This window comes from Triturus cristatus, chromosome 12 (assembly GCF_964204655.1).
Source record: "Triturus cristatus chromosome 12, aTriCri1.1, whole genome shotgun sequence".
NCBI classification, from domain to species: Eukaryota; Metazoa; Chordata; class Amphibia; order Caudata; family Salamandridae; genus Triturus; species Triturus cristatus.
In genome coordinates, this window is record NC_140595.1 from 561,106,860 (window position 1) to 561,134,029 (window position 27,170).

Below are 27,170 nucleotides of genomic sequence, written 5' to 3' on the forward strand. Positions count from 1 at the left end.
CTTGATAGCCTTAATTCAAGCATGCAAGTCGGACAGATCTAATGCTGGGGATGTTTAGGTTAATTACGTGTGACTCCAGTTCTGCAACTCTGTTTCTTTCATGTGACTTTCACTCCTCCCCTTTTTAGAAGGCCATACATAATTCCATCCACTCTTCAGCTTTTAAAATTTGATGTTTGGTGGCATGTAGGGTATGCAGAATGTCAGCCCATTCACCTCAGTTCCTGAAGGGCATGCTATTCATTTATGTAGATAATCTAATAAAACTATAGTATTAAACTTTTCTAAGACCTAAAGTTGGGACATTTTTCCACAAGTGGTTCCATAAATTTGGTAGTGAAGAATGCCATCCTCTGCCCTATGTTGAATTACTGCACAACGTTTTGCAAATATTGTTATAGGGCCAGAATCCATGTCCTTCAGTACTATCATATAGTATTGACAGAAACAAAAAATTTCATCATAGCCCATCGGTAGTGCCACTGTACATGATCAATACATTCTCCTGGCTCATGCTTGAAGCATATAGAGGAAATCCCTCAGGATCTGTAGTGTCAGTTTGGGCAATCAAGTCCCTTTTATACATAAAGGTGTTATTTTGAGCAAAATGTTAGTGAACTTGCCATTTGATGCATGCCAAATAACTGTACCTATTTACTTTATTATATTGTGTATTCTGAAGATCTTGGCTAAATCATGATGGAGTTATGAAAATTATATAAATCACTTTAAAATTTGGAGCACCTGGCTTATTTGCAATCTATATGGTCATTCATGCTTCCTTAACTGGTTCTCATTTGGTTTATTTACCATTCGCCTTTCACTAGCTCTTTCACTAGCTATAAAGGCAGTCCACTTCCCTTTCTTGATGCTAATCACATGCAAGCAAACACTGTTCTAGTAGGATTTTATGTCTTTCTCATTCATAATTTCAAAAAGACAAGTTTTATTTTATGTATTTGATGGATAAACCTAATCTTGTCCTTAGCATTTGACAATTACATACAGAGGCTGGTATGTAGTTACTAAACATAAGGCCAGGGCCTAATGTGGCATACCTCTGGTATCTTCCTTCCATATTGCTCTTCCATCTTCAATAGGCCGGCATCTTTCCAGTGATGAACACCCCGAAGGTGTCTTATAAACCTAAATGGTTTACCTTGTTGTCATCCATTAATGCTCACTTCGGGAACGAATGCCAAAATAATTTCAGTATGTATTTAGACAGTTGACTGGATCATTGTATAGCCTTCATGGTATTTTGGAGTTTGGTTCACTGTGGCCTGTTTTCTCTAAATTATATTTAAATTAAGTTAATATCTTTGATTTCATGAGTGAGCCCCCTCATCTTGGTATATTTCTGACGCTGCCATCCATTGCATAGTGCTTTTGACTTACAAAATGTTAATTAATTATTCAACCTTTATCAATAATTGTATTATTTATGGTACATGCAGCATGTCTATATGTTAAATGTTCAAATTAAAAGAATAAATCCACTTAATTAAATTCATTCATAATTACCTTGAACATATATGACAATATCTTGTTTTCTATTTAAAATGTTTCTTTTGTAGGCATTCAAGACAATATGCAGAATTTTGGCTCTTTGGAATATTGGATAAGGTTGAGAGTTCCCATGGATCAGGCAATCAGACTATACAAAGAGCGGGCAAAAGCTTTAGGATATCTCTCATCCAATATCAAGGAACCAGAGTCAGCAGTTCAGGTACGCATCAAAAAGTAGTATTCCTTTTTTCTCCAATCTTAACTTTTGTGTTTCATTTTCCCACACAGAGACACAGAACTTAATTTTACTGGCAGCCCTTTTGATATGTGATTTTGGGTGTAAATTCTAAGACACAATTGAGTCTCAGAAAAGTACACTGACCGATGAAACGTGGTACTGAAGACGATAACTCTGGTGGATTGTTTGTTTGCAATACTTAATTTAGAGGTAGTGACAAAAAAGCGGGAGTATCAGTAACTTTTGGCTACTCAATATGCAGTTAACTCCCACTAGCTAATATGGTTGTTGTTGTTAAAACATTTTGGAGGCTGTTTCCTGCCGTGGAAAATACTCCTGCAAAAAGCAGTTTTGTTAATTGTGTTGTATGACTGGTGAAGAACCAGAACCTTTTGGGCCTGGCGGCGCAGGGTACGCCCTCTGTCTCCTGGGTTCACCTGCTTCGATACACAGAGACACGGGAACTCTGTCGGCGTTAGAAGATTGGATTTATTTAGCTGCAGCTAGTACAGTTATCCTAGAAGTACACAAAGTAGGTTCTCAGGAGACTGCCACTTCATTTTGTGGCGCATCGGATTAAATACTATACAATATAGGATTATTAACAGAACACACGCCCCAAGCAAAGAAGAAAAGAGCCAATTGGGTAAGTGGAAAACAAAGCGGAACCAGTAAGAAGGGTTCGAAAACAGAAAGATCAGATGACTCGAAGAGTCCTCTCCTCCAACTGTGTTTGTCATCCCTCCCCCGAACTTAATATATTAATAGATTACAACTGACTTGCAGGTGGTGAGATACGTTTGTGTGTATTGGAGGACGGGCATGACACGAGAATGCTAGCAGGAGACAGTGAAGGCCAGTTGATAAGATATGATCGGGAAAGAATAGTGTGAGCCTACAGATAGTTGAAACAGGGATTAGAAAAGCCAGACACGGATTAGTGTACCCGGCTAGTCCAAATACCAGCCTCGCAAACAAGGCAGAGGACGTATTTTGACACCAAGCTACGGGAAAAGCAGAAAAGACTTCGTTCGCCGTGCTGCCTGAGTGGTGGCAACACAAAATGGTGGCGGGTTACAAAATGGCGGGTCGATTCGATCGTGATCGGAAATCGAAGTTCCTCAGACCCTCCTTTTGCCAGAACTCAGGCAAGATAGACTCACGTTAATCTGAGTCCACATCAATGGCCATGAGATCATCAAGCTGTTGTTGTAACATCATCCTTATGTTTTCTGTCACTTGAGGTTTGGGTCTTGAAATGCACATAGTGGCACAAAGATCACAGATAGCGGGACCACAGTGCATACAAAGAAAACAAGAGAATATGATTGTCAAAATTACTCCAAGGAATGTCAATATTTTCCAGCCCCATTTGGACAATAATCCCCAAAACCATTCCGTTAAGGACCAATCTCCTTCGTTCTGATGAATAGACTCGGAGATTATATGCAACTTGGAAATAGCTTGGTATACTGTCGGAGCGTCATTAGGAATGAAAATACAACAGCGTGACCCGATCAATTTACATAGTTCACCACGATCGGCAAGAATAAAGTCTAAGGCAACTCGATTTTATAAGGTCATAAGACGATCCGCCTGTAGTTCCGCTGTGATATTACTCAAGGCTCCTACAGTGATGTCTGTTGTAGTCTCCACAACACGGACCAGTTGCCTTATATTTCTGCTATTGGCCATTGGACCCCAGAAAGGAAGAAAACCCTTAAGGAAATTTCCTCCTTCTTGTCCCGTGGTGTCTTTCGAATCAATAATTCCTCGACTGAGACGGGTTCGGTGATAATTGGCAGAAGCAGTGTAAGTGGGGGGAAGAAGAAAAGCTATGTAGCAGGTACCAGAGAAACCCGTTGGCAACCAGGTATAGGCTCTATCATAACAAATGAAATAGGTGCCTTGTGACGGTACTAGAGGAGGTGAGTTCAGAGAGGAATAAATGTATGTGTAGGAACAGTTACTTTTTGGTACAGTGTCAGAAGAGCGTTCGTTTATCTTTAAACAGACGTTACCTTGATGCGGTACAGTCCAGATTGGTGAGGATTTCTCCTTTCCCATTTTATTATTAAGACTCGACATGTATTGGGTGACGTTCCAATTAGTGTATGCTTTTCTCTCATCAATAGAAATCTTGCTATTCTCCATGATTTTAGCCATAACCAACATACCCTTAATCAAAGAACTATGACTAAAATCCGGATAATTAATTTGTGAAGCAACAGACCGTCTGAATTTACTTTGATATGCATTTGAGAAAATAACAAAGAATGCCCAAGCGGAACCTTCGTAGGAGAAAGGAAGAACTAGGAATGGTATTCCCTTTTCAGTAGTATGCGGCATAAGACCACATACCCAACAATCAGTTGTGTTAACCACTAATTGATGCTGGTGTAATAGTTGAACAAAAGAATTATTGCAATACTCGGTTCTTCTGACAAGTTCATGTGAAGGGAAAGTATGGAAAAGGTGTGGAGAGATAGTAGAAGAAGGCAAAGAAAAGGAAGGGGAGGTGTGTCTTGGCTGCAAAACATAAACTATCCAACCAATAATCGGCAAAGCAATACATAATGATATTAAAACACATAGGGTTATACTGTAACAACTGTACATAATTTTACAATATGCTTTCTTTGTTTCATTTCTTCTCTCTTCAATACTTGGTGTAGTTTCCATTTTCACTAGTGGATGCTCACGGCAATCTTCCTCAATCACTAAAATCACGATGCTCTACCGTCCTATGACACTGAAAGATCCTGCAGACCTATTGTCACTACTCAGGTCGTGACCTAGACTCCTACCGTGACCCTGCAACCTAAACAGAACACTACACAAGGAGAAGGGGAAACAAAGTCTTCAAATGTTCTTTGGTCGGGGCCTAAGATTGTAGTGATCCTTCCCAGGAACACTCTGATCTTGAAACAATGTTTTTGGTTCAGTCGTGTTTAAGCGACGGTGCAATGGAATGGCTTCCTGTAAAATGTCGTCGTCCTCTTTCTCAGACAAAGTCCCATTCAGGTGTGCATCGCTAAAGGGCATGAATCGTGGAACTGTTTCGCCTTCGCAGTCACCAACCCCTCTCCGAACCCACTGATCAAAAGGCAAAGGTACTTTCTTGCAGTGCACATCGTGAATCCAATTTTTCTTTCCTTCACCTTTAATTGCTGTCCTCGTTGCTAACAGAACCATTCGGGGCTTCTGCCATCTGGGCTCCAAATTCTTCTTCCTCTGAAAATTGCGGATGCAGACCCAGTCACCTGGATGGATGGAGTGACCTGGATCTGTGGAAGCCTCCGGCAAAGTACTCCGAACCTGTCGATGAAGAACATGCAATTTAGTTGTAAGGTCATGCAAATAGTCAATCAACACTGGGTAGGGCAAATCTGAGAACTTTTTAGGACGAGGTATTCCCCATATGTTGGCCGGACGGCCAAACACCACTTCGTAAGGGCTAAGTCCCAGACGAGAGTGTACTGCAGTTCTGGTGGATAGCAAAGCTAACGGCAAAGCATCAGGCCAATTAAGTCCCGTACTTGCTTGAATTTTCGCTAACTTTAGTTTCAGGGTCCCATTGTAGCATTCTACTAAACCTGCTGATTGGGGATGATTTGCCGCATGGAACTTTTGCTTGATTCCAAGACCTGCACTAACTTTCTGCATGACTTGGCCAACAAATTCGCTCCCATTGTCGCTCCAGACAATGCGCGGCAATCCAAATCTGGGAAAGAACTCTTTAAGAAGGATTTTGGCTGTGGATAAAGCTGTGTTGTCTTTCAAAGGGAATGCTTCTATCCATCTCGAAAAAACACATACTACCACCAGAACATATTTGAGGTTGTTGCATCGATCCATATGAATATAATCGATTTGCAACACTTCAAATGGGTATGTCGGAGGAGCAAAGTGACCTGCTGGAGTGGGGGTTCCCTTTCCTGGATTATACATCAGACAAACAATACAGTGCTTTACTACGTTGTCTGCACATTTAGGGATGTTCTCATTCTGCCAAACTGGAGCTAACAGTTTACAAATACCTCTTGCACTAAGGTGAGCTGGACCATGAGCCATAGTTACCACTGGGAGTACATAAGCATCTGGCAACAACCATCGTTGATGTTCGGACAATTCTACCCAACAACCCATCTCATCCAACATTCCCGTACTTTCTCTCCACTTGCTTATTTCTCTTTCTGTAGCCTCTTTCTGAATCGTTTTCACGCTTTCCATTGTATTCTCACACATTCCTCTTTCTCTGACCCAATTTGCAGGACCTGCCATATACATTCGACTCATTGAATCTTTCGCTGTTTTCTTTGCTGTTTCATCAGCAAATGCATTTCCTCGTCCAACATCATCCGTTATTTTTTTGTGAGCACTACACTTCACTATCGCAATTTGGACAGGTAAAGTAAGTAACTCAAGGAGATCAGTCACTAACTGACCATGCTGTATCTTAGTGCCATGTGAAGTTTGGTAACCCCTCTCTTTCCAGAGACGCCCAAAATTGAACGCGACACCAAAGGCATATTGACTGTCAGTGTACACGTTCACTCTTTTCCCTTTTGATAGTACACAAGCTCTCGTCAGTGCTATCAACTCTGCTGCTTGCGCTGAGTTGTGTCTAACACGCGCAGTTTCCACAATCGTATGTAAGGTAGTTACAGCATAGGCTGAAACTGTATCTCCATTAGGCATCTTAAAACAGGAACCATCTACCCATAAAGTCCCATCTGGATTCTCTAAAGGTGTGTCTCTCAAATCAATCCTTCCTTTTGTCTCTTCCTCAGTACGGAAGAAACAGTCATGTTGATCTTCAACACTCTCCTCATTAGGAAGGGGCAACAAAGTAGCTGTATTCAGAGTATTGCATCGTTTGATGTGTACGTGACTAGCCAATAGCGTCAGCTCGTAACCAGTTAAACGTGCACTCGTGAGATGCTGTGTCTTTGTTCTGTTTAGTAAGGTATCCACTGCATGTGGCACCATGACAATAAGAGTGTTATCTAACACTATCCCAGCAGACTGTCGAATAGAAATCACTGCGGCTGCTGTGGCTTTGAGACAACTAGGCAATGCTTTAACTACGTGATCTAACGTAGCCGAAAAATAACGACATGGTCGCTGTCTATCTCCAAATCGCTGTGTTAAGACTGATGATGCACAACCTTCTTTCTCGTGAACATACAGCGTGAAAGGCTTAGTGTAATCTGGGGTACCTAGTACAGGAGCAGAACACAGAGAAGTACGTAAATCAGTGAAACTCTTTTGGCACTCGTCAGTCCAAGGAAGGGGCTGAGGCGTATCTTTTAAAGTGAGTGCCAACAGAGGTTTGGCGATTAAAGAGAAGTTAGGGATCCACTGTCTACAATAAGAAGTGATTCCCAGAAAAGCACGTACTTCCCTTTGCGCGAATGTCTGTACCATCCACACAATCGCCTAAATTCGTTCTGGTGTCAATCGTCGTCCCTCCTTTGATAGGAGATGACCCAAGTAGGTAACCTCTCGACAAACATACTGTAGTTTGGAAGGTGAAACCTTGTGATTCAGCTTAAATAAGTGATGTAGCAGTGCAACAGTGACATCTTTGCAGATATCTTCTGAGTCAGCGGCGACTAACAAGTCATCCATGTATTGGATAAGAGCGGCACCAGACGGCAAATGAAAAGTATCAAGATGACATTTCAAAGCTTGGCTGTAAATGGAGGGACTTTTACAGTACCCTTGGGGTGCGCGCTTAAACCGGAAGCTTCGGCCTCCAAGAGAAAAACCAGAAATGTCCCTACTCTCTTCTGCAATTGGAATACTGAAGAAGGCATTCTTTAGATCAATAACAGAGAACCAAGTCGCTGTGGAAGGTATCATAGTCAATAAAGCAGTGATATCTGGAACAACAGGAAATTGTGGAATCACAATTTTGTTTACTTCTCGCAGGTCAATCACAAACCGGTACACAGGAGGCTGAGAAGGATCAGTACGTTTAAGAATAGGAAGAATAGGGCTATTGCATGTGTTGCCTCTCGTTTCTTCGACCACACCCTTCCGAATGAGATCATGAATGATTTCTAAAAGCGCCTTTTCCCCTTCAGCAGGAATTCGATATTGTGGAATACGTGGTAATTCAACATTGGGCTTGAGAGTAACAACATAAGGCGGTATCTCAAGACAACCCACATCGTTCGGACCTGTGGCCCAAAGTGCTGTCGGAAGAGAAAGCAACTCAGGAGGAAACTGATCTTTAGACAGATACATTGGGGAGATCAACTTCTGACCTAGAGTGAGATGTACGCCTGAAGGAGAACAATATATTGTAGCATGCATCCTTTTCAATAGGTCTAGACCCAACAGATTTTCACCACAACCATTCGTTAACAGAAGTGAAGCTTCCAAGTCATAAGGACCAACTGAAATAGGCAAAGGGCAAGAAACCGGGTTGCGAACAGGGGCGCCAGAAAATCCTACAGAAACATTTGTTAAGCCAGACAAAGGTGCGCCAGGGAGTTTAGAATGAATAATAGAACTTCTCATTGCTCCAGTATCTAGAAGAAATGGCTCTGATACACCCATTGTAGTGACGTTGACATAAGGGCCATTTTGATCTACTGGGATTGGCACAACTCCTCTACTTTGTCCGTGGCTGTCCTAGTTGGCATGAAGACTCTAATTTTCGCCTTCAACATAATGGTCCTCATTATAATATTGAGTGGATCTCACATTTTGCTGATCAAAATAGTTCATGGAATTAGGAGAAGGAAGGGCACGCTGTTCTTGAGTTAACATACCTCGACCTCTACCTCTGTTTGCTGACTGGAGGCCAGCACGACCTCGTGGAGCAGACGATGCTCCATTACGCTGCAATAAAACCGGACAACTGCTTTTAAAATGACCTTCCTCCTTACAAGAGGCACATTGATTAGGACCTAACAAAGGTCGCGAAGTGTATGGCTCAGGTTTCTGATACAATCTCTGAAACTGCGGTGGCTGTTGAGTGTGAGGCTGAACATAACGTGGCGGATAAGCTTGCTGTAAGAGAACCTTTGTTTTTAGATCTTTTGTTTTCTTTTCTTGCTTTTCTTTTTCTTCTTTGTCCCTATTCTCATAATATTGTGCAATAGCCAATATCTGGGCAGAAGAGGAAACAGCCCAAGAACTTTCTGAATCCTTTAATTTGTGTGACCGCTCGGGAAGCAAATTGAATACAAATTTGTCCACGAATAATCGCTGTCCACCCTCAGTAGCCATGTCCTGACCACTATGATCGATGAATGTCTCTTCGAACCGAGTAAAGAAATCAGAGACACTTTCATCTTTCTTTTGTTTACATGCTGCTAGCTTATCCCAATTCACTCTCAATGCAGGCATCATAGTTTTCATTAACGTAATGATTCTACCAGGAAGTTCCGAAATCAAAGCGTCAGGCTTTGCACCACCCACTTGGTCTCTATCTGTATTAGCTATGACATCCCAAGTAGCACCCAGTTCCTGTGCATGATCCTCTGTACGAATCTTAGCCCATATTGTCTGTGGAACTACATTACCCATTAGCATATCAATATCTGCCAGATTCATTATACAAGCAGCGATTGTCTGCGATAATTCTTTGTAATAACCTGCAGGGTTCTTACGAGGATCTGGTAGAGTCTGCTTAAGGGCCAAGACTTCAGATCTCTTCCAAGGGACATGTACCCATATACGCTGTAAGTGAGCAGGAATAAGAGGATTAGCACCTGCTGCTGGAACCTCTTCTTTCCATACTGGAGGAACCTCTCTCATAGGATAATTTTTCGATGTCAGTCTAACCGACGGATCAGAATCAAGAAAAATCTGAGAGAACAATAAGGTTCTATAAGAGATGAGTGTTCTTACAGCTTCCTCAACCTTGGAACCTACAATAAGTCCTTTTTCAAAATCAGTTTGGACATCTATTAATCTTGTGAGATCGGACTCGAACTCGCATCTTCCCATGTCGCACATTACATTGAAAACATACCTTTGTGTAGGTGCATTCCATTGCAAAAAGATAGGCATAATATCAGACACACTATATTGTGGACCCTTCTTGATCCATCTTCGTGCAAGAGAATCTAGCTTCTCTTGTTCCTCGGAATCTGGGAACTGACTACGTGATTGTCTTCGAGCAAAAGCCGGAGACGCATTAAGAGCTCCAAAGAAAGGAGATAAAATACTGGTGACAGAATCTGTGAGACGCTTACGCATAGATGGTGAATTAGACATCAGAACTGGAGACAGAATATTAGGAGAATTATCAAGAGAAGAACTAGAAATTACAGGAGGAGCAGAAGGCAAAGGAGATGATGGCTGAGAAACTGGTAATACTGGCAAGGGCGGTAGTACTGGAGGAGGCAGATGCTGAAGAGCCGGAACTGGCAGAGGTACTACCAGCAACTGAGCAGGCTGTAACGGCTGAGGCACATTAGCATTTTGCGCATAGGGCGGAGGCAACCTTAATAAATGAGACATTAGGGGATCTTCTTCTATATCTTTCTTGTTATCAGAAGGAGAAACAGGCAACACCGGATAGCATTTATCTATCGCCATACGATGTTGTCTTTCTGAGATTTCAGTCGCATTGTCAATTTCATCTTTTTTGAACTGTTGGGCAGCCTGTATAATCGTTATACCCTGTGCTTTCCTATCTCGTTTTGCTTGTTTAATTTCTTTCTGTTTGGCTTCCTTACGCCAAAGGCGGAGAGAGTCAAACATTGCCGGCCGGGCTTTTCTTTTGAATAAAACTGTTTCTAAATTATCTAGCACCTCGGAATCAAAACTACCGTTTTCTGGCCATTTAAGAACACCATCTTTCTTCGTGTATCGAGTCCATGTCTCGTTAAAGGCAATGGGGCCGATACCATGTTTCGAGTAGAGCTCATATGTGGGAGTTCCAACCGAAGGAATCGGACAAGAGTCCTCAAGTCGGGAGTCCCCATTACAACCAAGACAACAAATTCTTCCAAACTTAGTCAGACCAGACATTTCACAATGACTCTGGACTGTTCACAAACTTCAAGGGAGTAAACTCAGTTTACGCAGCACAAATGCACTTACCCTCGGCTTTAGTCGTTGCAATGACTAAATCTAAGATACCTAAGGACATCAAAACAAAGAACCAAAGTTGTGGACGCGACCCACGAAAATACTTAACTTAACTAAGGACGTCTTCTTCCACCAACAGAGGCCCGTCTATCGTCTCGCTTTACCATACATCACCAAAGGAATGGGCCAAAGCAGGGCAGCAGTCAGGGTAGCGGTCGCCAGTAGCCGTCAGGAAGGAGTAACCGCGCTGCAAAAGACCTTCGGACCACTTTCGACATACAGGGGTCGCTTAGTGTGGCTCGCGAACCCTCCGGAATTTTCTTGCGAGGTTCCTCACGACCTTCGAGCAGAACCGGTACCACTGAAGCCGCCCGACGTTGGGCGCCAGTTGAAGAACCAGAACCTTTTGGGCCTGGCGGCGCAGGGTACGCCCTCCGTCTCCTGGGTTCACCTGCTTCGATACACAGAGACACGGGACACTCTGTCGGCGTTAGAAGATTGGATTTATTTAGCTGCAGCTAGTACAGTTATCCTAGAAGTACACAAAGTAGGTTCTCAGGAGACTGCCACTTCATTCTGTGGCGCATCGGATGAAATACTATACAATATAGGATTATTAACAGAAGACACGCCCCAAGCAAAGAAGAAAAGAGCCAATAGGGTAAGTGGAAAACAAAGTGGAACCAGTAAGAAGGGTTCGAAAACAGAAAGATCAGATGACTCGAAGAGTCCTCTCCTCCAACTGTGTTTGTCATCCCACCCCCGAACTTAATATATTAATAGATTACAACTGACTTGCAGGTGGTGAGATACGTTTGTGTGTATTGGAGGACGGGCATGACACGAGAATGCTAGCAGGAGACAGCGAAGGCCAGTCGATAAGATATGATCGGGAAAGAATAGTGTGAGCCTACAGATAGTTGAAACAGTGATTAGAAAAGCCAGACACGGATTAGTGTACTCGGCTAGTCCAAACACCAGCCTCGCAAACAAGGCCGAGGACGTATTTTGACACCAAGCTACGGGAAAAGCAGAAAAGACTTCGTTCGCCGTGCTGCCTGAGTGGTGGCAACACAAAATGGTGGCGGGTTACAAAATGGCGGGTCGATTCGATCGTGATCGGAAATCGAAGTTCCTCACTGGGACAAGAAATGATAACCCCCATACTGTATGAGGGTGCCCTCGGGAGAAAATGTGCAATTGCACTAAACTACCACATTGTTCTTGCATATTGTCTCCCAGCCTTCAGGAGTAAATTGAGTGGATGAGGAATAGACATGTAAATGCAAGATTCGCATGTATGCTTATGAGTAGTTTTTGCAGATTATCACAACAGACGTATTTGAGTCATAGATTTTCAGCTTTAGTCTTTTTTTGTGACTCAGGCCAGTATTAAATGCAGTTGTTCTTGCTCCTGGATACAAATAACATTGTATAAGTCCAGAGCAAGAAAAATAATGCAAATGAAGAAACCTACATATCATTTTGGTAGTATTGTTATCAGGTGTACTATGGCGCCTTTTGTGGAAGTCCTTCAGTAAGCACCATGCACATAATTATGTACAAGTGCATCTTTGTATTTCTCTTGTTGATCTCCTAAAGGTATCACATGCCACAACTTACTGAATTGTTTATTGAACCAGAACAGCAAAGCACCCTCTTCTGTCATAATAAAAAACATAGACCTTTCAACCTATACATTTCATTAGGCCAGTTTAATCTCCCCGTCTGAGTACATCACAGATCCTATTTGGTTGTTACCTTAATATTCACCCTTCAGCTCTTAATGATCATGTTATACATTCTGGAAAGTTGCTGCAATAATCTGTCAGGTACCCTTTCGAGTATTTCTCCTGTACTATCCCCTCTGCAGGCTCCCATCAGAACCCATATTCTAAAACTTTTTTTCCCTTGAGTTGTACATTGTTTCTTTCATGTTTCCCTTTTCATTCTTATGTATTTTTTCTTTACTTAAACTGTTTATGAGGTATGTTTTTAACCACATGACATCCTTTTGATTTACTTGATTTTAACTGTGTGAGGAAGCAATTCCAAAACTACCTCATTCCCAATAATAAATTGTAAGTTAAAATATTTAGAGGACATTTGAGTTATGCGAGTTAGAACTTACCACTTAAACAAGGTATAAATATAAAATATATCTAATTGAAGCAAGTGCTTTGTAGAGAAAATACTGAAATTTATTTTACATTTGAAAATGTTTTTTAAACTCTATTGTTGTATTGTTTCTCTGTGATGATACTTGGTCTTAGGAATGAATTAAAATAAGTTGCTGTTTTTGTAAGTAAAGCAAACGATGGAGGAGTCTCACTTGTTCAGTGGCGGCTCCTTCACAGGGGCATGGGGGCGTCGTCCCACTCTTTTCTCGCAGTGTGAGAAGCAGAAACATAAAATAGTAAAACTACCACTTCATGTTTCTGCTTCTCGCACTGCGAGAAAGCAGAAGTGCCTGGAGTGCCTGGTTGTGGGAGGGCGAGTGGGCGGTCCTTCTCGAGGGCAGCGGGCGTGGCTAGCCCAATGCTTTGGGCCCTGACTGCTTTGGTCGGCCAAGGGCCGGCCAAAGCAGTCATGCGCACTCTCACTTTTCTCTATGTAGGCTGCATGCAGTCTACATAGAGATAAGAGCCTCCGATTAGGTTCCTGGCTGGGGCGCTGTTGGACCTGTCAGCCCTAGGGTGGTCTCCCCTTCTATTTTTGTATCGTGCCTCATTTTTTCCACCCTCATTTTTATGTTGGACTAGGTCTCCGGGCGCCTTTTCATTGCCAGGCAGTGTTAAGGTGCAGGTGCTCCCTTCTCCCAAGATGGCTGCCACAGACCCCTGCTACTGCAGGGTGGTCGTTTTTGATAGTAGCACCCTAGCTGCCAGGAGCTGGCTGGGACCCACAACAATGTTGCGACACCAGCCCGCCTTTTTGTCCCATAGTTAGAGTGGGGAAGCTCCTGGAAGAAGCTGGAACCTTCTAGAAGGGAGGTGGGGTTTTACTTTTGCCGCCTTGGCTAGAGGTCACCTGACCTAGGGCTACTTAAGAGTGGGAGGGAAACTTGTGTGGTGAGTTGGCCATTGGGGTGGAGCAGAGCTGGAAGAATCCACCAGGAGTGTAGGCGGTAGGGCCTAGCCAGGGACTTATGCCTCTGAGAGTGACAGGATTTAGGTACTGCCTCTTAAGTGAGTGAGGTGCCCTGTGAATCCCACTGATCTGTCCCAGTAGTAGGAGGACCCAGAGACTCTCTGCCAACCTGACTAGGAAGGATCTAGTCGCCCTCTCCATCCCTACCCCTGTAACAGAACCCCTTAAGGGCGCCAGATACATCTGCGCCACAAGACTTCATCTGTCAACTGAGAACTGAAATCTAACTTCAAGAACTGAAACTGCATGACAAGAGCGAGCTGTAAGCCTTGAATGCCAGAGCTGAGACTGCGTGTCCAAGCTACTCTAGTGAACAAAATACTAAGCCGATTGCCAAGACACCGGGGATCGACCAGGTACTAGCGATGTGACCCCCGCGCTTCCTACCCTGGTCTGGGACCCCCGGCAGCGTGCTCCGCTGAGCACTTTACCCCATCCTTAATTTGAGCCCCCCCCTGCGACGACGAAGCCAGCGCGCTCACCGCTGCGGCCTGGAGGAGTGCCCTGCTGTGTCGCGAGGCCCAGGAGAAGCCCGGGGCCCCGTCGCTGCCGTCGCAGCCGAGTGAGGAGGTGCGCAAGGTCGGGGCCGAGTTCTCCCAACGTCGTGAGGACGGACGCCTGCTGACGCCGAGACGGAGGTAAGCCCGGAGGCCGAGATCCCCCCTGGTGCGCCCCCTGCTGGTCCGGAAACCGCACCGCACTTGGCCCGGGTCGTCCCCTCCGTGGGAATCCCCTCCCCTGCCTGCGCGACAGAGAGACCCCGCCGAGGGATCCTGTCCGTGTCCCCCCTTCTGTAAGACTGAGAGCGGTGCTTAGTGAACTGCACCGGAGCATAGGGACCCGCACCGCAAGTCCTGTCAGTCTCCCCGCTGGAAGCCGCCTAAAGGAACTGACTAACATTACCCTCGTGTGGCGCTTCCCGCCACCGACCCTGCTTCCCCCTCTGGAGTGACAAGGGATGCGAGTAGCGCACTGTATGACCTGTTCCGCTCGAAAGTATTCACATGCCCGCGATCGCGAGTAGTGCCTTGTGTTATATGCTCTACTCGATAGTGATTACCTTAAAAGGAAATGCGAGTAGCGCCTTGTGTTACCTGCTCTACTCGACCGAAGTTGTTTGCCAGGAGATGCGAGTAGCGCACTGTGTTCCATGCTCTACTCGATAGTAATTGTTTTGCCAGGAAATGCGAGTAGCGCCTTGTGTTATATGCTCTACTCGGCAGTAATTACATGCTAAGGGATGCGCGTAGCGCATTGTGTTTTATGTTCTGCACGAAGGAAATTCTACACCAGGATCACGAGTAACGTATTGTATTATATGCTCTGCTCGACTGTAATTACCTACAAATGGTTGCGCGTAGCGCTTTGTTTCATATGCTTTACTTCACAGGATTAGGGGCCATTGATTACAAGGAGCGCTCAGTTCCACAGGCGCCATGTTAGTGAGCCCAATGTGTCCCCGTTCAAGTATCATGCTTAGTTAGACGGCCCGTTCAGGGAAAGACTTTACGTAAGCGCGCACAGCGCTAGAACAAGGTTAGGCACTGCATAAGTATCACCCAGAGTGTCGAATGTAATGTCATGATGGTATTATAATTCATGTATTACCTTGTTATTTCCTGAACTGCATCTGACCAACCAAACTTGGATAAACTTGAAGTATTTGCATAATTGAACGGTGTGGCGTCCCTTATTGTGTGTGTTCCTAGTCCATGAGAAGCGTGTGGTGTATGGTTGCTTAACACATAGCCCTCTGGTTGCCCGACCGGCTCGCGCCACGCTACCGCCTATAGGGCCTGGTGACCCCGGGTTCCTACATTGTTGGCCAGCGGTGGGATCCTTGGGACTTGTGACCATACAGCACCCTTCCGTGAGGCGAAGGGCGCCACAATTAAACGCCTATCCTACATTTTTTTTGTTCCACAGCTCAGAAACCATTGTTGCTGTATCATTAGTTCCACTGTCCAGGTAGAGAGTGCAAGAAGCCTGGTTAGCTATTGACTGTTGCCTACACCCTAGGAATTTTCTCCTTAGAGTCTAGGTCCCCACCTGCCAGAATGGAATCCCGGCTAGCTGACCTCGAGGGGTACACTGTGAGGCAACTGAGGGAGTTCGCGCAGGAGTTGGGGGTGCCTGGGATGCGGAGGGCCAAGGCGCCGGAACTCCGTACCGCCATTAGGGCATGGGTAGAAGCCCACCCAGAAGGGAGAGGGGATGAGGGACAGGAAGCGCCAGATGCACCTCAGGAGGAGAGCGCCCAGGAAGTCCTAGATATCCTGAATGTAGACATGTCCGAGAATGTGCCCCCAGGAAGACGTTCTGGGGCCAGTAGTAAGACAGGGTCTAGCAGGAGCGCGTCTCCAAGGGAGTATGAGGACAGAAGGGAAGAGAGGCAGTTAAAATGGGAGCTGGCCAGGCAGGAGAAAGAAAGAGAAATGGCCAGATTGGAACAGGAAAAGGAATTAGCAAAATTGGAATGGGCAATGGAGGAGAAGAAGCTGGCGCACGAGCTTCAGTTAAAAGAGCTGGAGTTACGTGCCCTCCAATTGAATGCGTCTAACAAAGACAATGGTGGCAGCATACCCAGGGAACCTCAAGAACCAAAAATCTACCTACCCAAAGAAGTCATAGCCAATTATACAATAGGGGATGACATCATGAAGTGGTTGGAGGCATACGAGGTAGCCTTAACGGCCCATGGGGTACCCGAGAGTAACTGGGGAGGTGGTCTCTACCGGTATATACCTCCCACTGTTAGGGACACCCTGTTATATTTGGCCAAGGCGGATCAGGTTAAGTACGCCCCCATGAAAGAGGCCTTGTTAAAGAAGTTTGGCCTGAACCCCGAGAAGTATAGGCAGAAGTTTCGTGGCAGCCATAAGCTGTCCACCCAGACATGGGTAGATTTTTTTGATTACGCGAGGAAGGCACTAGATGGTTGGGTGCGTGGCAGCGAGGTACAGGACTACCAAGGGTTGTACGATCTTTTTTTAAGGGAGCACCTCTTGGATAAGAGCTTTCCGGAGCTGCGCCAACATCTGGTGGACCGCAAGCTGAAGGATCCTCGAGAGCTTGCGGAGGAGGCAGATATTTGGGTGAGCACCCGGGTGTCTCACAAGGGCCCCGGGGGAGATGGCTCGAAAGGTGGACAGGGTTTCCCCCAGAAGAAAGAGGGGGGAGATAAAAAGGTGGAGTTCTCGAAAGGTCCCCAAAATAAGTTTGGGAAGGGAGTAGGAACCCCACCCCGTCCAATTCCACAAGACCCACTTACCCTGACAGGAGTCAGCAGCCAAGGATTGTGCGGTGCTACGAGTGTGGGGAGATTGGACACTACAGAGGAGATCCCAAGTGTCGCAAGCGACCACCAGCCCCATCGGGCGTGAAGAGTCCCGGGGTGAGTAGTATAGCGCTTGGGGTGGAGCTGCCCTTAGATAGGGAAGGGGAGTGAACAGGCCTGACACTGGTTTCACTCGGGGATAGAGAGGTGGTCCCCGTAGTGTCCCTGCCCCCGAACACTGCTAAATATCAGCAGAGGGTGAGAATTAATGAAGAGGAGGTGGAAGCTCTGAGGGACACAGGGGCCAGCATGACCACTGTCGTGCGGCGGCTGGTGTCCCCAGACCAAGTAGTCCCCGAGGAGTTCCATCCGGCCGTATTGGCTGACGGCAGTTTGAGTCACTATCCAGTGGCTCGTGTTCCATTCGAGTGGGGAGGAGTCAAAGGCCTACTGCGAGTTGCTGTGAGCCCTGCCTTGCCTGTGGGGTGTTTGCTAGGGAACGACCTGGAGCACACCAAATGGAAGGACGTCGAGTTTCACGCTCACACTGAGATGCTGGGATTACCAGGGTGGACTTGCGTGAGCACGCGGTCCATGGCTGCCCGGCACGGAACTCACCCGGAGTTGGAGCCTGGAATCATGGCCCAACCCAAACCCAAACGTGGGAAGAAGAAGGAGGTAGAGGACATGCCCCGTGAGTCGGATGGGGAGGCCGCAGAGGTGCCCCCGGAGTCCGCGGAGGTAGATGTCGTTCCTGTGGAGGACTTGCCGACCCTTGCTGACTGGCAAGGGGGAGGAGGGCCTACCCGGGAAGAATTTTGTCAAGCACAGAGGACGTGCCCCACTCTTGAGGGTATGCGGCGGCAGGCCGACTCTCAAGTGGCTAGTCAGGAACTGGGAGGTTATCATGTGTATTGGGAGGATGGTCTCCTATACAGTGAGCCCAGGGTGCCGGTACATGGATCTTCGAGGGCCATAGTGGTCCCCCAGTGTTACCGGGCCTTCCTGCTGGAGTTAGCACACGAGATCCCCTTAGCTGGACACCTGGGCCAGGACAAAACCTTTGCACGGTTAGTCCCCCATTTTTATTGGCCCAGGATGAGGATTGCCTCAGATGCCTTTTGCAAGACCTGCAAGTCTTGTCAGGCTAGTGGCAAGACTGGGACGAAGTTGAAAGTCCCGTTGGAACCGCTCCCCGTGGTCGGGACCCCTTTTGAGAGGGTCGGTATCGATATTGTTGGGCCATTGGACCCTCCGACCGCAGCGGGACACCGGTTTATCTTGGTTTTGGTGGACCACGCCACAAGGTACCCAGAGGCTATTCCTCTGAGGACCATCACTGCACCGGTGGTGGCGCGGGCACTGTTGGGAATTTTTACCCGAGTGGGATTCCCGAAGGTCGTGGTGTCGGACAGAGGCACCAATTTCATGTCGGCCTACATGCAGGCCATGTGGAAGGAGTGTGGAGTGACCTACCGGTTCTCCACCCCTTACCACCCCCAGACTAACGGACTTGTAGAGCGCTTCAATAAGATATTGAAGGGGATCATCCGAAGCCTTCCCGAAGGCTTGAGGCGTAAATGGGACGTCCTCCTCCCCTGCTTGTTATTCTCCTATCGGGAGGTACCGCAGAAGGGAGTCGGGTTCAGCCCGTTTGAATTGCTCTATGGCCATCCCGTTAGGGGTCCCCTCAGTTTAGTGAAAGAGGGGTGGGAGAAGACTTCACAGAAGCTTCCCCGTGACATTGTCAGCTACATGCTGGCGTTCCGCAGCCAGATGGCCAAGCTGTGGAAGGCAGCCACAGAGAACCTGGAGGCTAGCCAGACCTTAATGAAGGAGTGGTATGACCGCAACGCTTGGACGGTCGAGTTGGACGTTGGACAGAAGGTGTGGGTTATGGAACCTGGAGAGCTTTGTGCCCTCCAGGACCGGTGGACTGGCCCGTTCGACATTGTGGAGCGGCGAGGCCAGACCACATACGTTGTGGATGTAAAAACCCCCCGTCAACCCCTCAGGGTGCTCCACGTCAACCGCCTGAAGCCGCACCATGAGCGATCGGAGCTTGCTCTCCTTATGGTGACGGATGGGAGCGAGGAGGAAGAGAGTGAAGCTCTTCCTGACCTTCTTGCGGCACAAGAGAAGGATGGTTCGGTGGAAGGTGTAGTCCTCTCCCCATCCTTGACCCCAGAGCAGCAGAGGGACTGTCGCCATGTCCTGGGACAGTTCGCCTCGTTGTTCTCCCTCACGCCTGGAATCACTCATTGGTGTACCCATGATGTGGACACAGGGGATAGCCCCCCGGTAAAGAACAAGTCTTACCGGCTTTCTGACCGTGTGAAGGATAGCATCCAGCATGAGGTGGCAAAGATGCTGGAGCTGGGGGTGATAGAACCTTCCAGCAGCCCGTGGGCTAGTCCAGTGGTGTTGGTGCCGAAAGCGGCCCCACCGGGTACGACGCCAGAACTTCGGTTCTGTGTGGACTACCGGGGGTTGAACTCTGTCACGAAGACAGATGCTCAGCCCATCCCACGTGCAGATGAGCTGGTGGACCGGCTGGGAGCAGCCCGGTACCTCAGCACCATTGACCTGACATCCGGATATTGGCAGATTGCCATGGCCGACGGAGCACGGGAGAAGACAGCGTTCTCCACCCCAGAGGGCCACTACCAATTTCGAGTGATGCCCTTTGGGCTCAAAAATGCTCCGGCCACATTCCAGCGGTTAGTGAATCAGGTACTATCTGGCCTGGAGTCCTTCTCAGCAGCCTACTTGGATGACATAGCTGTCTTCAGTAGCAGCTGGGAGGACCATCTGCAACACCTCCAGGAGGTATTGCAGGCGCTGCAACGCGCTGGCTTAACCATTAAAGCCAGCAAGTGCCAGATTGGACAGGGATCTGTCGTGTACCTGGGACACCTGGTGGGCGGAGGTAAGGTGCAACCCCTCCAGGCCAAAATTGAAACCATCTTGGCTTGGGAGCCCCCCAAGACCCAAACAGAGGTCCGAGCTTTCCTCTGCCTCACTGGGTATTACCGCCGGTTCGTCAAGGGATATGGTACAATCGTGACCCCCTTGACGGAGTTGACCTCAAAGAAACAACCTCGCAAGGTCATATGGACAGCTGCATGCCAAGAAGCCTTTGATACGCTGAAAAATGCGATGTGTACAGCTCCAGTACTAGCAACACCCGATTTCAGCAAGGAATTTATTGTACAGACCGACGCCTCAGAGCACGGCATAGGTGCAGTGCTCTCACAACTCAACACCGAGGGCCAAGACCAACCTGTGGCCTTCATATCTCGAAGACTCCTCCCTCGGGAACGGCGATGGAGCACCATTGAGAGAGAAGCCTTCGCGGTGGTATGGGCTCTGAAGAAGTTGAGGCCATACCTCTTTGGCACTCACTTCCTTATCCAGACCGATCACCGCCCCCTTCGCTGGCTCATGCAGATGAGAGGCGAAAACCCCAAGTTGTTGAGGTGGTCCATTTCCCTCCAGGGGATGGACTTTCGGGTGGAACATCGGCCCGGAGTTGACCACGCCAATGCTGACGGTCTCTCCAGGTTTTTCCGCCTTAGTGAAGAGAACTCCCTAGAGGTTGGGTAGCTCTCCCCTCTTTCGGCTGGGGGGGACGCATGTTGGACCTGTCAGCCCTAGGGTGGTCTCCCCTTCTATTTTTGTATCGTGCCTCATTTTTTCCACCCTCATTTTTATGTTGGACTAGGTCTCCGGGCGCCTTTTCATTGCCAGGCAGTGTTAAGGTGCAGGTGCTCCCTTCTCCCAAGATGGCTGCCACAGACCCCTGCTACTGCAGGGTGGTCGTTTTTGATAGTAGCACCCTAGCTGCCAGGAGCTGGCTGGGACCCACAACAATGTTGCGACACCAGCCTGCCTTTTTGTCCCATAGTTAGAGTGGGGAAGCTCCTGGAAGAAGCTGGAACCTTCTAGAAGGGAGGTGGGGTTTTACTTTTGCCGCCTTGGCTAGAGGTCACCTGACCTAGGGCTACTTAAGAGTGGGAGGGAAACTTGTGTGGTGAGTTGGCCATTGGGGTGAAGCAGAGCTGGAAGAATCCACCAGGAGTGTAGGCGGTAGGGCCTAGCCAGGGACTTATGCCTCTGAGAGTGACAGGATTTAGGTACTGCCTCTTAAGTGAGTGAGGTGCCCTGTGAATCCCACTGATCTTGCCCAGTAGTAGGAGGACCCAGAGACTCTCTGCCAACCTGACTAGGAAGGATCTAGTCGCCCTCTCCATCCCTACCCCTGTAACAGAACCCCTTAAGGGCGCCAGATACATCTGCGCCACAAGACTTCATCTGTCAACTGAGAACTGAAATCTAACTTCAAGAACTGAAACTGCATGACAAGAGCGAGCTGTAAGCCTTGAATGCCAGAGCTGAGACTGCGTGTCCAAGCTACTCTAGTGAACAAAATACTAAGCCGATTGCCAAGACACCGGGGATCGACCAGGTACTAGCGCTGTGACCCCCGCGCTTCCTACCCTGGTCTGGGACCCCCGGCAGCGTGCTCCGCTGAGCACTTTACCCCATCCTTAATTTGAGCCCCCCCCCCCTGCGACGACGAAGCCAGCACGCTCACCGCTGCGGCCTGGAGGCCTGGAGGAGTGCCCTGCTGTGTCGCGAGGCCTAGGAGAAGCCCGGGGCCCCGTCGCTGCCGTCGCAGCCGAGTGAGGAGGTGCGCAAGGTCGGGGCCGAGTTCCCCCAACGTCGTGAGGACGGACGCCTGCTGACGCCGAGACGGAGGTAAGCCCGGAGGCCGAGATCCCCCCTGGTGCGCCCCCTGCTGGTCCGGAAACCGCACCGCACTTGGCCCGGGTCGTCCCCTCCGTGGGAATCCCCTCCCCTGCCTGCGCGACGGAGAGACCCCGCCGAGGGATCCTGTCCGTGTCCCCCCTTCTGTAAGACTGAGAGCGGTGCTTAGTGAACTGCACCGGAGCATAGGGACCCGCTCCGCAAGTCCTGTCAGTCTCCCCGCTGGAAGCCGCCTAAAGGAACTGACTAACATTACCCTCGTGTGGCGCTTCCCGCCACCGACCCTGCTTCCCCCGCTGGAGTGACAAGGGATGCGAGTAGCGCACTGTATGACCTGTTCCGCTCGAAAGTATTCACATGCCCGCGATCGCGAGTAGTGCCTTGTGTTATATGCTCTACTCGATAGTGATTACCTTAAAAGGAAATGCGAGTAGCGCCTTGTGTTACCTGCTCTACTCGACCGAAGTTGTTTGCCAGGAGATGCGAGTAGCGCACTGTGTTCCATGCTCTACTCGATAGTAATTGTTTTGCCAGGAAATGCGAGTAGCGCCTTGTGTTATATGCTCTACTCGGCAGTAATTACATGCTAAGGGATGCGCGTAGCGCATTGTGTTTTATGTTCTGCACGAAGGAAATTCTACACCAGGATCACGAGTAACGTATTGTATTATATGCTCTGCTCGACTGTAATTACCTACAAATGGTTGCGCGTAGCGCTTTGTTTCATATGCTTTACTTCACAGGATTAGGGGCCATTGATTACGAGGAGCGCTCAGTTCCAAAGGCGCCATGTTAGTGAGCCCAATGTGTCCCCGTTCAAGTATCATGCTTAGTTAGACGGCCCGTTCAGGGAAAGACTTTACGTAAGCGCGCACAGCGCTAGAACAAGGTTAGGCACTGCATAAGTATCACCCAGAGTGTCGAATGTAATGTCATGATGGTATTATAATTCATGTATTACCTTGTTATTTCCTGAACTGCATCTGACCAACTAAACTTGGATAAACTTGAAGTATTTGCATAATTGAACGGTGTGGCGTCCCTTATTGTGTGTGTTCCTAGTCCATGAGAAGCGTGTGGTGTATGGTTGCTTAACACATAGCCCTCTGGTTGCCCGACCGGCTCGCGCCACGCTACCGCCTATAGGGCCTGGTGACCCCGGGTTCCTACAGGCGCTCTCCGCTGCGCCTCGCCAATCACAACGCTGCAATTGCAGGGTTGTGATTGGCGGAGGGATGGAGGGAGGCTGCCTGTGGGTGGCAGCTTCCTGAAGAGTCGGAGAGCTGCAGGAAAACGCGGGACCCGTGGGAAGGTAGGTTATGTTTTATTTTTTAAATCCCTCCTGCCTTCCCCCCTACACCCACCACGCGTAACCACCCACGCGATTCTCTCCACCCACCCGTCATGCTGTCCGCGACTGACAGGCTCTTATCTTTAAATGTAGCTCGCAGTATGTGCTGCAATATGTTTCGGAAACAAAAATTATTTTGCCGCGCTGTTCAGAAAATGTGTCGCCAAAGATAAACTAGGGTACGACAAAAGCATTAAAAAAGAGAAGATGTCCTTTTATCTCACCCTACCTTACACAAGATTCTTCAATAACCCAGGGCACTTCCCAACCGCAGGTAATCTTCGGGCCGCGTCTTCTCTGGGGTCAGGGGACCTCGGGACCCCATTTATTTTTGGACCAGGGTACCTCTGACGCCAGCGAGTGGACAGACTGCAGCACTCATCCCCCCATCACTGCTTGGCTCAGCCCTCTCTCTCCTGCTCCCTCTGGAGTCTCCTTCAGGCATATAATTACCGTCATTATCCCCCTGTCTCTCCTGAGAGCATTATTAATGGGCGGCTTGCAGTGGCAGCTCCTTCATAGGGGCATGGGGGCGTCGCCTCACTGCTTTCTAGCAGTGCGAGAAGCAGAAACATAAAATGGTAAAATTACCATTCTATGTTTCTGCTTCTCGCACTGCGAGAAAGCAGGAGTGCCTGGTTGTGGGAAAGGGTGTGGGCGGGCCGGCTCGATGGCAGGGGGGGGCGTACCTAGCCCAGTGCTTTGGGCCCTGACAGCGTTGGTCTGCCTGGGGTCGGCCAAAGCAGTCATGCGCACTCTCCCTTTTCTCAATGTAGTCTGCATGCAGCCTACATAGAGAAAAGGGCCTCCGATTAGGCTCCTGGCTGGGGCGCTCTCCGCTGCGCCTCGCCAATCACAACGCTGCCATTGCAGCGTTGTGATTGGTGGAGGGGAGGGAGGGAGGCTGCCTGTGGGTGGCAGCTTCCTGAAGAGTCAGAGAGCTGCGGCAGCAGGAAAACGCTGGACCCGTGGGAAGGTACGTTTTATTTTATTTTTTAAATCCGTCCCACCTTCCCCCCTACCCCCACCACATGCAACCCCCCCACGCGATTCCCTCCACCCACCCGTCATGCCGCCCGCGACTGACAGGCTCTTATCTTTAAAGGTAACTCGCATTATGTGCTGCAATACGTTTCGGACACAAAAATTATTTTGCCGCGCTGTTCAGAAAATGTGTTGCCAAAGATAAACTAGAGCACGACAAAAGCATTAAAAAAGAGAAGATGTTCTTTTATCTCACCCTACCTTACACAAGATTCTTCAGTAACCCAGGACACTTCCCACCCGCAGGTAATCTTCGGGCCGCGTCTTCTCTGGGCTCAGGGGACCTCGGGACCCTGTTTCTTTTTGGACCAGGGCACCTCCGACGCCAGCGAGTGGGCAGACTGCAGTACTCATCTCCCATCACTGCTCGGCTCAGCCCCTTCTCTCCTGCTCCCTCTGGAGTCTCCTTCGGGCATATAATTACCATCATTAGTCCCCTGTCTCTCCTGATAGCATTATTACAGGGCGGCTTGACAGACTGTAATTGAGTGTTGTAAAATACTTGTTTAAGTGAGTGTGGGAGTAAAATAGTCTGCAAATTGAGTGAATATGTCATTCTGCTGATTAGGGAGGCACAGCTCAAAATGATGCCCAATCCCCCCTCCACCCCCCCGCCCTAAAAATTGTGACGCCTTAGTCTCCCATATCTCAAAGTTAATAATTGGTCTTGGACTGGATGGGGGAGGGTCCCTGAAGGATGGAGTGGCCCCCTGAGGTTAGCTCCCCCTACACCCATGCTGCAGGGCCTGTATTACAACCCCAGTACTGAGTATATGTGTATATGTGTCTCCTCAGGTTGTATGGTAGAGATTGTGTATGAGTGAGTCTGTGTCTCTTTTTGATGTGTGTGCGTACGTGTGTGTGTGTCTGGCCTTCCAGCTTCATATGTATATGCGCCTGTCAGTACTGCCTGCGTGGTTCTGTCTGTTTTATGTGTTTTTGTGTCGCACCACTTTGTGTGCGTGTCTCCATGTGTACACATTCATCCATTTAAAGTCTCCCTACCTGTTATCAGGAGTACTTTGCCTGTAAAGGAGGGTTGTTTTCAAAGTCTCTGGAGCGGTGGCTTAAGTCTTCAAGTTCAACTATCGGGAGTGGGGGGACATCCCAATTAGCCACTAGTGAATTCACAACGCCCCACTCATGGTAGGTACCCTGTTTGTACAATTTTAATTATTATTATTTTAGCGTCAACAAAACCTCGAGGGCATCCAGGTGCCTCACATTACACTTTCAGACTCACAATTTGCAATTAAAGTGAACTCTGACACTGCCTGAGGGCGGCGTGATAAAGCACTAGGGGTTCAGCTTTTCTTCTATATTTAATGTATAAATCCTAATAAAATGCACTCCTATATATATGGCCGTCACACAATCCAAAGAAAACATTGATAAAACTCAAATGTGTATTTCTTTTTCTTGAAATGTACATCAAGCGTTCTGAAGAAACACCACTGTACATGCAGCATTTGTCACTATAGCTTTCGGCTTCTCGTGAAAGAAGGCACTGCATTGCATGGTTATTGTGAACTACCAAGTTAAATAGCCCAGACATGATTACTATCTAGTGATATGCAGCACAGACTGAAAGGTCAAATGTCTCAGGAAAGCGCCTAGAGCACCATGCCTAGCTACACAGGGTTAGGGTGCAATATTCAAAAAGTGAGCAAATATTAGCACACTAACACTTCCTACCCTGAGGATATGGCAGCGTGCCAGCTAAAATGAAAGAGCTGCTCTACATTGTGAAGCTGACTTCAAACACTTTACTTTCTTTTAAGTGGTAAATGAGACTGCCCCTGCATGGTCATCTACAAAAATGTATCAATTGATGCAGGTCAGGGGAATGGTGGCGTGGAGTTGGTTAGGCGTTCTGGGGCTGTGGAGGCATGTGAGGAGGATTGGGCATTGCTGGGAAGGACAGGTGGGCACAGGGCTTTGCTTCTGCCTACAGCTCCTGGCCCTCTTCAGCTGCAGTTTTACTGGGTGAAGAACTGTATCTGGTAAAACCTGGGACGTTTTTACAGAACACTGTCAACATAGGGTGAGGTGTGCATGTGGCACTCACATGAACACTGCACACATAAGATGCTATGTGCATGCGGCATTGCTGCACTTTTCGTCACAGCCATCTCCCTTGAAGGCTGCGATTTGTTGCACCTGCACACACGCAATTTAATTCCACAGTGAATGCAGTCCTCATAGAGCTGCTGAATTAATTCACGCAAACACATTTTAAAGCGTAAGAGGCCGAGCGAGCAGAGTATCAGACCTGGCATCATACATCTGAGCTCCACACCATCATGTGCATTGTCTCTTGGTTATCATCTCTTTCTCAAATTTGCTAGAAAATGCACCATTTGCCCACTCTTTTTTCAATATTTTCTCCCTACGCTCGCTCGCCGCAGTACACTACGACAATTGTTTTGTGCCTCACCACTTCCAAATGTTACCAGCCGCCACTGCTTGTGATCCTTATTTCGAACCCAATTTTATTTTTGCCTGTAAGAGACCCAACCACAAACTCTTAGACCCCTTAACAGAAACTAGTAATATCATATCTAGGGGTGATTTATTTCCAGGAAAGCAACTGTAGGCACCTTCTATCTGCCCTGCTTTCTGCCAGAGATGATCAAAACATGGCAAAGCATCTAGCCCAGTGGGCCTTAAAAAGAGGAGTGAAAATGTAACTCGCCTCAGACCCCCACTCCTCAACCCTTCAAAGACTAGTAGCACCCTTCCAAAACCCCTACCAAGCTGACAATGCAGCTAAA

At 47.9% G+C, this 27,170-nt stretch overlaps 1 protein-coding gene across 4 annotated transcripts in view; it reads left to right on the forward strand.

Moving 5' to 3' along the window:
• RPGRIP1L (RPGRIP1 like) overlaps positions 1 to 27,170 on the forward strand; it is a 673,080-nt gene that overhangs the window by 265,948 nt on the left and 379,962 nt on the right. For all 4 annotated transcript variants that reach the window (XM_085639033.1, XM_085639032.1, XM_085639035.1 and 1 more), the window contains exon 16: positions 1,578 to 1,729. In XM_085639033.1, the coding sequence (XP_085495159.1) occupies positions 1,578 to 1,729 (152 nt within the window). The remainder of the gene's footprint in view (positions 1 to 1,577; positions 1,730 to 27,170) is intronic.